Genomic DNA, 13,423 nt, shown 5'->3' on the forward strand with positions numbered 1-13,423 from the left:
AGAAGATCACTTTAAGGAGGAAAAAAAAGCCTGAAAGTGAATTGCACTTCAAAACGGTACAAGCAGGAGAGGAAAAAAAATGACAGTTAATATTTTCTTTGGTCTTAAATTAGGCATTTCCTAGAACTATAAGGCCATATAAACTGCCTTCTCCAGCAACTCCTCAAGTGACAATTTATCTAATCAGTGTAGCAATCAAAGACAAGATTTCATGTTTACTGATTGCACTAATCAAAATCACTTTTCAAATGCAGCTAATTGACAAGTTTACTGACTGAGATGAAAGTCATAAATCACACACTCTGGATTGCAGAAACCAAATATGCCATTCACACAGTACTACCAGGCTGCACTTGACTCCCCACAGTTATCAGCACACAGACAATTATTCATCAACTGAAAATTGTCACATCAAAGTCAAATCAGGGAACAATGGTAAGAAACACCCATAGCATGCTCTTGAAAAAGAGGTGGTGGTTTGATTGACCACATTGCCCTTCTAGAGTCCTATTTTAGCTCATCATTGAAAAAAAAATCCTAAAATATAATTGCACTTCTTCAATCTCACAGTTTTTACTGTATTACCTCTACTTTGCTATATGAAAAATTAGTGTTTTTCCAGGCACCACTTTAGCTATACAACTATTCCCACGCATCTGGCTGGTTGATAGTTACAAGTAAAGGAGCTGCTTATATCTGATTTTGGTATAATTTGCAATGTGTTTCTCAGGTAAAGACTTTTGCTTTTCCAACATCTCCAAGAACACCCGACACAAGATTCTGTCGTCAGGTTTATCTAAATATACTCATTGGAAGAGTCTTTGAATTTTGGTGAGGTATTTGTCCTTGAGTTGAGAGAGAGACGGCGGACCAAAAAACCTGCCACAGGTAGACCTAGAAGCCATGAGTACCAAAAACCCTTGTTTAGGCAGGATTAGGTCTATCAGTAGGATTAAAGCTCAATCCTTTTTTATTGCCTTCAGAACAATTTGTATTGGAGGAAATACATGTGGAATGATTAGTTGCCCTACCAAATTCACGGTCCATTTTGGTCATAGGATTTTAAAAATAATAAATTTCATTATTCAGCTATTTAAATCTCAAATTTCACAGTGTTTTAATAGTAGGGGGCTTGACCCCAACAGGAGCTGTAGGGGGAACACAAGGTTATTGTGAGGGAGTTATGGTACAGCTATCCAGACTTCTACACTGCTACTGAGTTGCTCAACCGGTTAGTGGAGAAAAGCCCTGAGGAACAGGCTGCATTTTAGATCTGCTGGACCACATCAAAAGAGAAACTTCAACAGCACCAAAAAAACCTGAACCATTGCTTTTGGAGCTGGATGCTCAAAATGGTCCTGGTCTTGGCAAGTGTCGAATCTGAGAGCCAACCAAATCCAAGGACCTACTGAAGGAATGAACTTCTCTTTTACTGAGCTTTCCAATTTGTAGAATGGGGTTCCTTTGGGAAAGCACAGGGGAAAGCCCAAGATCACTCTTGATGCACTCAAATGCCACACTGCTCAGTGAATTCAAGCCTCCTCAATTTCAAGGAGTGATGGCACTGGGACATATTTATGTCTAGAGTGTCTTCTATGAGATGCACTAGATGCTATGGTGATGCAAGCCACATAAGTACCTAAATGAATGTATCAGCTCCATGTAGCTGGAGCTCAGAGTACTGCTTGAGAGTTGTTCTCCGAAGTACCAAGATGTGATCTTTAGAGACGCAGAGAGTAACACCAGACACTTATGATACTCCACACGGGTTATTCAAGCCCAACATTTGTTTCTTTTTCTCACTTCAGATGAGCACAAAGATTTGAAATCTAAGTATTGCCAGTGACCAAGGCAAAAGACATTTATGCTATTCATTCTGATTATCATACTCTTCTCTCCATCCCATTGCACATTTATAGCAATCAGAAATCAAGAACTTTTTTCTTTATAAAAAAATCCAAGTTAGTAGTTAGGGATGTTTACCAGAAGCTGGGAATGGACAACATGGGATTGATTACCTGTTCTATTCATTCCCTCTGAAGCATCTAGCATTGGCCACTGCTAGAAGACAGCGTACTGGGCTTAACGTATATTCGGTCTAACCCAGTATAGCCATTCTTGTTCATAGTAGCCAAAGACACTCCACATTGGAGGTGGGGACTTCCAGCTGCCCCAACCAATCCAATATGTCAGATTTAAAGGTTTCATCTTGCAGTCCTTAAGTAAACCTCATTTTACTTTGGGACAGGACAATAAATTTAATTTAGAATTGCTACCATTATTTTATCTCTGCTGTTCACTTCCACTTGCATTTCTTGTGTCTACAGTTATTACTGATATATAAAAAAAGTCTGGTGTTCTCCCATTCTGTCATGAAATTTTCTCTCTCTCATGCATACATGCAACACGTTGGCTAAAAGTACCACAAATGTATAATGTTATTTTCCCATTAGCCTCCCTGCTTGCTATTGTCTGCTTTTCCCAGCTCTTCAAAACTAGCTTGCCCATCTTTTTTCCAAAATGGGTTTTCCCATGGTGTGGGCAAAGTATCCACTGAATGTAAAATTGTTATGGGTGAGAATGAAATTGATGAGTTTAGAGTTTGGGCCAGAATTCAACAGAGGAAATGAAAATAGTCACTTTGGTATGTTTTGAGGCAGTTCATCTAACCGCCTCTCTGTGGCCAGGTCCCCTCCGTGCATCTGCTATTAATATTCTCTACCATAAACAGGTTGAGCATGCAGCAAAATCTGATCATAGGAGAAAAGCTTTCCACTTTCCTAAGAGTTTCAACATGTGAAGCATTAACCATTCTAGGGTAAAAAGCCTTCTTTAAAAAGCCTCTTGCAGTCTGAAGCATGGTAACTAGGCCTGAACCCAAAAAGGAACTACTTCCTCTAAGACAGTCTCACACCCCAGGATCAGTCTCTTCTCTTGCTGTTTTGTCCAAGACACAAAATCCTCATCTGACACGTTTCCTGTGGGTGCTTCAGAGATCAGGATTCTGACAAAACCTACAGTTTCACTGTTGTCCATGAGACGTTATCCACTCAAGTCTACTCTCACATATTCTTAGAGCACACAAATTCGTCATTCCTTCCTATTTCTAATATTTGGATGTGTTCTCACAGCCAAAACAGAATCCTGCCTAAGTACAAATGCACAGTTTCACCGAAAAGATCTCACAACAATTTATTACACTAACAGCATACAGAAGAGCATCAAAGCTGTGCAACGAAGAGAAACACAAGATCAATCATCAGGAAGCAAAACCCCTAAGTGATGTAGGCCTTCAAAAACAGACGAATACTGAGCAGTTGTGGCCACATCAAACATCCTGGCATGTCAGGTTAATGAAGGGTTTTTAAGAGAAGACTAAACTCATTTCAAATAACTATTAGTATTTGAAATGTGTACAGTGAGAGATAAAAGTTTCACTATTATGCTGCATAGCTCAGACACTTTTTTCCAAACATACAGCGAATAATCAATAATTAAAGTTAAAAAAAAATTTCTTCTGGAAGTTTTTCAAAACTTTCTAGGACAATAAGTGTCTATACACTCTTTAATAGGATTTTGACTACAAGTGAAGCTCATTTACCTGAGCCTCCTTCTCCCAATTCTTCAGATTAACTGAACCAACAGCGTGCAAACACAGGAATACAGAAAATTGAGGCTTTAGCCTCAGTCCCAGTGCCCAGGGTTGAATACAACTTAGTTTTGCAGGAGTCACAGGGGCTGGGTTGGGGTACCTGGGCAATTGCAATAAGAAGGTTGAGAAACACTGCTGTAGACAGTACATATAATGTTCAGCATTATGAGTAAAGTGTGTAAAAATGATCAATATCCATAAAACTTGTTAAAAACTCTCACTGGTTTTCTGGTTAATAAATGAACAAAACATTATTTGCATAAAGTAAAGGACTGTACGCTGTGTTAAACAGATAAGAAGGGCTATGGTTTAATCCTTTTCCAGGATGGATCACCTAGTTTAAAAACAACTCCGCATCTTAACATAATGGAGAAAAAATTCTTTGCCCATTCTTCTGACTAGCTGAATGTTTTAATATCCACTATGGCCCAGGTTTCAAGTAGAGCAGCTAAACAGGGCTCCACTATACCAAAGTTTTCCAATCTGTACACTAATATTCCACATGAAGATGGATTACAAGCGATCAGGAATACCATCCCTGATGTCACCACAGCCAATCTGGTGTCTGACCTCTAACTTTGTTCTCACCCACAATTATTTTCGATTTGGGGACAATTTATACCTCCAGATTAGTGGAATTGCTATGGGCACCTGCATGGCCCCACAATATGCTAATATATTTATGACGGACCTGGAACAATGATTCCTCAGCTCTCGTCCCCTATTACCCCTCCTCTACTTAAGATACATTGATGACATCTTTATGATTTGGACCCATGGTATAGAGCATGAGTGTCCAACCTTTTGGCTTCCCTGGGCCGCATTGAGTGAAGAAGTATTGTCTTGGGCCGCATATAAAATATATAATATATAGTTAATGTATATAAATCACATAATAATGTTAAAAGTTTACGATCTTGTGGGGCCGCATTACTAGCTGTCCAGGGCTGCATGTGGCCCGTGGGCTGGACACGCCTGGTACAGAGTCTCTAGAAGAATTCCACAGGGACTTTAACAATCTGCACCCCACCATCAACTTATGCCTCGATTACTCCACGCGAGAGCTACATTTCCAGGACACTACAGTACAAATCAAGGATGGCCTAATCAGTACCACACTCTACCGGAAACCCACTGATCGCTATACTTACCTACACCCTTCTAGCTTCCATCCTGCACAGGTAACTAGATCCATTGTTTACAGTCAAGCCCTTAGGTACAATCGCATTTGCTCTGATCCTACTGACAGAGACCAAAAACTAAAAGATCTTTACCAAATATTCAAACCTGAATTACCCACCAGGAGAAATAAAAAAACAAATCGACAGGGCCAGACGAATACCCAGAGACCAGCTCCTCCATGACAGGCCCCAAAAAGTCAAGAATAGAACAACACTGGTCATTACCTACAGACCCCAACTCAAAGCAATGCAACGCATTATTAAAAGACCTACAATCTATCCTTAATCAGGATGCCACACTCCAGAAGGCCCTAGGTGACAGGCCTGTTCTTTCCTCCAGACAACCTCCCAACCTTATGAGGATGCTTACCATCAGCCACCTTCTATATCGCAGGAACACCACTCTTGGGACTTTTCCTTGTAACAAAGCCTGCTGCCAGCTTTGTCCACATATCTATTCTGGAGATAACCATTACTGGACCTAACCACGTTAGTCACAGAATCACGGGCACATTCTCATGTTCCTCAACTAACATCATACACGCCATCATGTGCCAACAATGCCCAGATGCGTTGTATATTAGACAGACATCAAACTCTCTCAGACAAAGAGTTAATGGGCACAAAACAGACATCAAAACACTTCTGATCCACAAACCAGTTAGTCTACATTTTAATGGAGTGGGCCATTCTGTTAATGACTTAAGAGTTTGCATCTTACTGAAGAAGAATTTTCACTCTGCTTTGGAAAGAGAGGCTGCTGAACTCTCTTTTATATTTAAATTCGAAACATTAACACGTGGTTTGAACCAGGATGCAAATTTTCTGGGACACTATAGGGACTCTTTTGCATACTTGGCTTAATCTAATTTTTGACTCTCCTCTGCTCTCTGATTTGCTCACCTTGATTATTTTTTTCCGATGTGTCAACCTTGATTATTATTTTTGGTTCTCTATGCCTTAAATATTGAGTCTGTTCTGGTCTGGCTATGGTCTGAAGAAGTGGGTCTGTCCCACGAAAGCTCACCTAATAAATCATTTTATTAGTCTTTAAAGTGCTACTTTACTGCTTTTTTGTTTTCCAATCTAGTTTGTTCAATCAACATTAGTATAAAACTCTTATGTTAAATGTTTTTGATGCAAAATATCAGTGCTGACATTCAAAAGGCTCTCTCATAAAGTGTGGATGCTTATTTAGTGCAAGAGACGTGCACAAAGGAAAAACAGGTTTTTGCATTCCCCTTTTTGTATAAGGAGATGCTTAAGGTTCTTAATCCTCACGTCCATGACAGAACCGTTTAAATAGTGAGATCTGCAATGCCTCAACTTAGTTTACATCAAAACAAGTAGTTCAAGCCATTTCTTACACACTTGAATTAGAAGCAAAATGGACTCAAATTCCTTGAGTAATAAAGGCTTTAAATACAGATCTTAAATACAGGACAGATCTTTGAACAGGATTAAAGTTTCAAATTCCCACAATACAACAATTTAAAGCCTCTTTCTGGATCATACAGAGAAAATTTTTCCAAAGCACTAACACAGTGCAAATGTAACAGTTTAAGGAGAGTAAAAAAAGTGAATTCTAATATTCTTCCAGTTCTTGGCAAATAAAAATGCAAGCTACTAATTTTTTTTTTTTTAAGGCTGTATATGGCTGTTGCCTTGAGACATGTCTTAACATCTTTTCAGATTGATGTCATGCCTTACAGTGCTTGAGTGCTTGAGCCTGTCTACCTTAATAAAGAAAAGCTTAAGGAGTGACTGGATCTGAGTCTGTACATATCTATGTGGGGAACAAATATTTAATAGTTTGTCTTCAATCTACCAAACAAAAAGATACAACAAAATTTCAATGGTTGAAAACTGAAGCTAGACAAATTCAGACTGGAAATAAGGCACACATTTTAAGCAGGTAAGATAAATAATCACAGGAACAACTCACGAACTATGGTGGCAGATTCTCTGTCACTAGAAATTTTTAAAAATCGAGTTTGAAGATTGACTTAGAGCATATGTCTTAAACAAAGATAAATTGTTTTGGGGAAGTTCTCTGTCCTGTGTCACACAGGAAGTCAGACAACAAGATTTTGGAATTTACGGTAACTCTACATGCACAACACACAACACACACCTGTTCCAATACTGAAGTACAGTGCTAATGCTGCTGAGTATTAATATTGTCAGTGAACCCCACAACCGCGCATAGTGACAAGCACCTACAAAACCATCTCCTGTCCCTCCTAGTTAAATCTTGTGGAGGGACAATTTGAGGTAATGCTGATGCTAGATTTTAGTACAGTTGCACTTCTACTTTCCAACAAAGCATGCTCATGCATACACTGAGGTAAAAAAGTCTTTTAAATTGACTATTTTTCTGTTATATTTCAGCAGGTAACTAGTTATCTGTTTTTTGTTTTCTGCCAATATAATAGAAACACCATAAAGTGAATGCAAAAAAATGCTTTCCTCATCAGTGATTTAACAGGCTGGCTCCTAACTAACGATAATACGAAGGTAACTTGAAATATCACAACCTGGAATATTGCGAGTGGGGAGGAGTGATACAAGAAACTACAAAAGAGCATCTGTCTGCATCAGAGTCACATATTGGGCACTGGCCTGTGCTATAATATGGTAACAGCAGTGGTCACTTCCTTTTTTATGAAATGCTTCCCTTCTCCCAAGCAGGACAGTGGGGAATCTATACCAGAACTCATTAAGAAGCAGAAACACAATTCACTTCACTCAAGCCTTGTAACTCCTAGCCATTACAGGAAAGTTAGCCTGTAAGAGCCAGCAGCGTATCAAGAAAAAAAAAAATCCATGAATATGCTCTTAAATCAAACAGAGCTATAATCCTGTCATGAAGAATACTACATAGGTGTAGCAAAATAAGTCACAGAGTTCAATTTCAAAATTAATTACATTTGATAATACAGAAAAAAAGTCCTTACTTGACAACAATTTAGGAATCTGTGGTTGACCACCTATACGTGGTCTGTATGGATCTCCCTGATAAGCTCCACGTGGTGCGATGTTACTGTAAATTCCACTTCCTGCATGTCCTCTTTCCCTTGACATTGCATGGCTGTAATGTAAAAGAAATGGAAAGCAGTATGAACGTGTAGTTATTTTCTCAGTCATCTTACTAGTATAGCTGCTACCAAGTCAATCAAATACTACAGCTTCTCCAGTGTACTGATGGTGATGCTCATGAACAGCACAGTAAATCACCATCTTAAAGGGTCATGTGTACACCACGAATGAAACTAACATTTTATGAGCTAGCTGGTTACTGTGACAATTTTTGTACCATAGCTTGCCAAAGAGGGGTGGAATTAGGGGGAGAAGGGGTGGGTTGCACGAAATTTTAGGCAGCTGTCATTATACACATTCTGCAGAAAAATGGAAGTGCTGATACATTTAGGAGCTGCTTCGTTATTTCTGTGTAGAAGTAATTTCACTTAAAGATCCTGAAGTTGGTGTGTTCTGGAATTTTCTTGTATTTTTAACCAGGGTTTTAAAATACACCATGTTCTCAATACTGCTATCATTTTTGTGACCACGCAGCATGTCAAGAGGGCAGGTGATTCATAGACTCACAGAATACTAGGACTGGAAGGGACCTCGAGAGGCCATCGAGTCCAGCCCCCTGCCCCAATGGCAGGACCAAGTACTGTCTAAACCATCTCTGATAGACATTTATCTAAACTATTCTTAAATATCTCCAGCGATGGAGATTCCACAACCTCCCTTGGCAATTTATTCCACTGTTTGACCACCCTGACAGTTAGAAACTTTTTCCTAACGTCCAAGCTAAACATCCCTTGCTGCAGTTTAAGTCCATTGCCTCTTGTTCTATCCTCAGAGGCCAAAAAGATCAAGTTTTCTCCCTCCTCCTTATGCCACCCTTTTAGATAGCTGAAAACCGCTATCATGTTGCCCCTCAGTCTTCTCTTTTCCAAACTAAACAAGCCCAATTCTTTCAGCCTTTCTTCATAGGTCACATTCTCTAGACCTTTAATCATTCTTGTCGCTGTTTTCTGGACCCTCTCTAATTTCTCCACATCTTTCTTGAACTGCGGTGCCCAGAACTGGACACAATACTCCAGCTGAGGCCTAACCAGCGCAGAGTAGAGAGGAAGAATGTCTTCTTGTGTCTTGTTCACAACGCAGCTGTTAATGCATTCCAGAATCATGTTTGCTTTTTTTTCCAACAGCATCACACTATTGACCAGATTTAGCTTGTGATCCACTATAACCCCCTAGATCCCTTTCTGCTGTAGTCATTCCTAGACAGTCTCTCCCAAGTCTGTATGTGTGAAACTGATTGTTCCTTCCCAAGTGGAGCACTTTGCATTTGTCCTTGTTAAACTTCATCCTGTTTACCTCAGACCATTTCTCCAATTTATCCAGATCATTTTGAACTATGACCCTATCCTCCAAAGCAGCTGCAACCCCTCCAAGCTTGGTATCATCTGCAAACATAATAAGTGTACTTTTTATGCCAATATCTAAATTGTTGATGAAGATACTGAACAGAACCAGTCCTAAAACAGACCCCTGCAGAACCCCACTTGTTATACTTTTCCAGCAGGATTGAGAACCATTAAGAACTACTCTCTGAGTAAGGTTACCCAGCCAGTTATGCACCCACCTTATAGTAGCCTCACCGAAATTGTATTTGCCTATTTTTTTAATAAGAATATCATGCAAGACTGTATCAAATGCTTTACTGAAGTCTAGGCACACCACACCTACCGTTTCTCCCCCATCCACAAGGCTCGTTATCCTATCAAAGAAAGCTATCAGATTGGTTTGACATGATTTGTTCTTTACAAAACCATGCTGGCTGTTCCCTATCACCTTACCACCTTCCAAGTGCTTGCAGATGATTTCTTTAATTACCTGCTCCCATTGTCCTTCCTGGCACAGAAGTTAAGCTTACCGGCTTGTAGTTTCCTGAGTTATTCTTATTCCCCTTTTTACAGATGGGCAAGATATTTGCCCTTTCCCAGTCTTCTGGAATCTCTCCTGTTTCCCATGAATTTCCAAAGATGATCGATAAAGGCTCAGATACCTCTTCTATCAGCTCCTGGAGCACTTGCAATGAAACAACCATTTCCCAAGACGTGCATGGGAGGAAGAGGTGTTGCTTGCAATGTGTCATTCCTCAGTGGCCTTCCAAACTACCATTCAGTGGAAAGTGGCTCTTTCCCACTTTGCTTGCTTTCTAAAAGCTTTGCCTCTCTCCTGCCCCCAAGCTTCTAAGAATCAAAAGACTCAAAGAACTGGAAGGAATCCTGAGAGGTCAAAGTCCAGTCCCTGAACTCATTGCAGGACCAAGTACCCTCATGACCAACCCTGACAGGTGTTTGTGTAACCTGGGCCGTGTCTACACTAGCACAAATCTTCGAAATGGCCATTTGCATGGCCATTTTGAAGATCTGTGCTTGTGTAGACGTAGCTCTGCTCTTTAGAATCTGCCGTGATTTTCCACAACCTCTCCTGGTAATTTTTTTCTGGTGCTTACCACCCTGACAGCTAGAAACCTTTCCCTAATGTCCAGTCTTGCCACAATTTTATGGGAGGAGCGGAGTTCCTCTGGGCAGCATCTACTGGCTTCCCAGACAGTTTCAAGGAGCAGTGGGCACTGTTTGGGTTCTCCACCCATTTTCTCATTTGCTGTCCCCTGTACTCAGCTGATCCCTGGGTCCAGTAGTCCCTCCCACTAAAGTAAGGCCGGCCCATTTCCCAGGTAGCCATATAGTGTTGCAATTTAAGCCCATGGCTCCTTGTCCTATCATCAGAAGTTAAGGAGAATAATTTTACTCCCTCTTTCTTGTAACAACCTTTGAGGTACTTGAAAGCTGTTATGTCCCCTCTCAGTCTTCTCTTTTCCAGACTAAACCATCCCTGTTCTTTCACTCTTCCCTCACTGGTCACCTTCTCTAGACTTTAATCATTTTTGTTGTTCTTTCGCAATTTGCCGACATCTTTCCTGAAATGTGGCACCCAGAGCTGGACACAGTACTCCAGCTGAGTCCTAATCAGCATGGGGTAGAATTGTGCCTAGCTCACAATGCTCCTTGCTAATGTGTCCCAGAATAACGTTTAATTTTTTTGGGACGTGGGGTAAGGGGAGCCAATTGTATCACACCGTTGACTCATATTAGCTTGTGGTTTACTATGACCCCCTAGAACTCTTTCTGCAGTATTCCCTCCTTGGTAGACAGTTCCCATATTCTATGTGTGCAACTAACTGCTCCTTCTAAAGAAGAGTATTTTCCATTTGTCCTTGTTGACTTTCATCCAATTGAGTTCAGATAATTTCTCATGTTTGTCCAATCATTTTGAATTCTAATCCTGTCTTCAGAGCACTTGCAACAGTTCCCAGCTTGTATCACCAGCCAACTTTATAAGTGTTCTCTCTACGCCAATATCTAAATCATTGATGAAAATATTGAACAGAAGCAGACCCAGAATGGATCCCTTCGAATTCCACTGGTTATGTCCTTTCAGCATGACTCTGAACCACTGATAACTAAGTCTGTAGGAATGGTTATGCAACCAGCTATGCACCCACCCTGTGATAGCTCCATTTAGGTTATAGTGACCTTATCTACCTCTGGTGCCCTTCCTCCTTGAAGGAGAGGCTGAAACCCATCTGTCTAAATAGTTGGGACAGTTGAGCCGGTTGTCTGGTAATGTTATTGTGATCCTCCTTTAAACCATCTTCTGTACTTCTACACCGACAATACTCCACAGATGGTTGTTAGCTCTACTCATTCTCCTTATGGAGCCCCTTCAAAATTATGCCTGCCTGTGCATGCCAGATTAAAAAACCCAAACCTGCCCATTAATTTGCAATGTGTAATTTCAGATCATTCTCTTTGCTTGCAGCATTACTATCCAGAAGTACAAAATACTCCGAAAACTCATCTGGAACCTTGGTGCAGCATTACCTGTTGAACACAGGCTGGGAGTAGGTCACCCCTTACAAAACCAGTTTCTCAGCTTTGGGCGTTAATATCTCCCCATTAGACTCTGACAATGGGCATGTCTGATCTGACCTGTTTTTCCTCTTTCGATACATACTACTGATAATGGGCCATTTCCACCTTGCTGAATAGAACTGGTCAGCTCTAGCCCTCTCCTTTACTGTGACCCCACTCTTTAAATACCCCTCTGGAAACAACCCCCGCCTCCATTTATCTGATGAAGCGGGTCTTTGCCCACGAAAGCTTACGCTCCAAAATATCTGTTAGTCTCTAAGGTGCCACAGGACTATTTGTTGTTCTCGAAGATACAGACTAACACGGCTATCTCTCTGATGCCTATCAAAACAAAAAACAGTCCATCATCATCATCATCAATAACCGTGGGCTCAGCGCCCATTGGTGTCTGATGCCTCTCTCACTATTTCCGTACATCTTTCCCTATCCAGTGCAGAGTGGCTTAGTTTCTGTAGACTAGCTCCACACCAATCTACTACATCATCTATCCATTCTCTGTGGGGTCTGCCTCTCCTATTCGAACCATCCGTTATGCTGAATACTAGAGTCTTGATTTTTCGTTTGTCTTTCATTCTGCAAATATGTCCAAATAGTTGTAGCTTCCGTTTTATAACCTACTGCAGCAGGTTCTCTTTCGGCTGTATCTTCCTATATAATTCCTTGTTGCTGAGCTTCTGCAGCCATCCTATTCTCAGAATTTTTCTGTAACAACTCCTTTCAAACGTCAATATTCTTCTTTTCGAATCTTTTGTTATCATCCATGTCTCACATCCATACAACATGGTGCTGAATACACACGTTTTCAAGACTCCCAGCTTCATTCTTAAGCTAATTGCTTTGCTTTTCCATATCTTATCCATCACCTTCAAACTCGCTCTTGCTTTCACTATTCTAGTCGTTATTTCCTTCTTACAGTTTAGATCATACGTTATATCGCTCCCCAGATATGTGAACTTGTCTACATTTTATAGTTCAATACCATCCACACTGATCTTCCTTCCTACTTCCTTATCTCCAAATACCACTGTTTTTGTTTTATCGATGTTCATAATCAGTCCATACCGCTTCCCTTCTTGGTTTAACACCCGCACTGTTTTTGCTAGCTTCTCCTCCTCTTCCTCAATGATAACTATATCATCCGCGAACCTCAAGTTGTTAATTCTTTTCCCATGCACAGATATCCTTTCTACCCCTTCCTTGATCTTGTCCATCGATCTCTCCAGAGGTGCGATGAAGATACTTGGTGATATTGGATCTCCTTGTCTTGTACTTCTACTTGTTTTAAACCAACTTCCCAACTCCCCACATGTTCTCACCGCTGCCTCTGCATTATCATTGATATCTTTCAACAACCGTATTAGTCTGCTATTCACTTCGTATGACTCCAACACTGGCCAAGTCACTTTCTGATCTATACTGTCAAATGCCTTTTGGGGGGGGGGGGGGTGGAAATCAATGAAGCAAGTGTATACATTTTTGTTCTTTCGTCGAGCTTTCTCCGCTATCAGTGTTAATGCCAACATCTACTGTATGGTACTTCTATCTTTTCTGAATCCTGCTGGCTCGTCTGC

General features: G+C 40.6%; 1 protein-coding gene across 1 annotated transcript in view; it reads right to left on the reverse strand.

Moving 5' to 3' along the window:
* The window catches only part of XRN2 (5'-3' exoribonuclease 2), a 100,025-nt gene that overhangs the window by 17,563 nt on the left and 69,039 nt on the right, over positions 1-13,423 (reverse strand). The window contains exon 27 of the mRNA XM_074989293.1: positions 7,791-7,924. Coding sequence (XP_074845394.1) covers positions 7,791-7,924 — 134 coding nt within the window. The remainder of the gene's footprint in view (positions 1-7,790; positions 7,925-13,423) is intronic.

The sequence above is a fragment of the Carettochelys insculpta genome, chromosome 3, assembly GCF_033958435.1.
Source record: "Carettochelys insculpta isolate YL-2023 chromosome 3, ASM3395843v1, whole genome shotgun sequence".
NCBI lineage: Eukaryota > Metazoa > Chordata > Testudines > Carettochelyidae > Carettochelys > Carettochelys insculpta.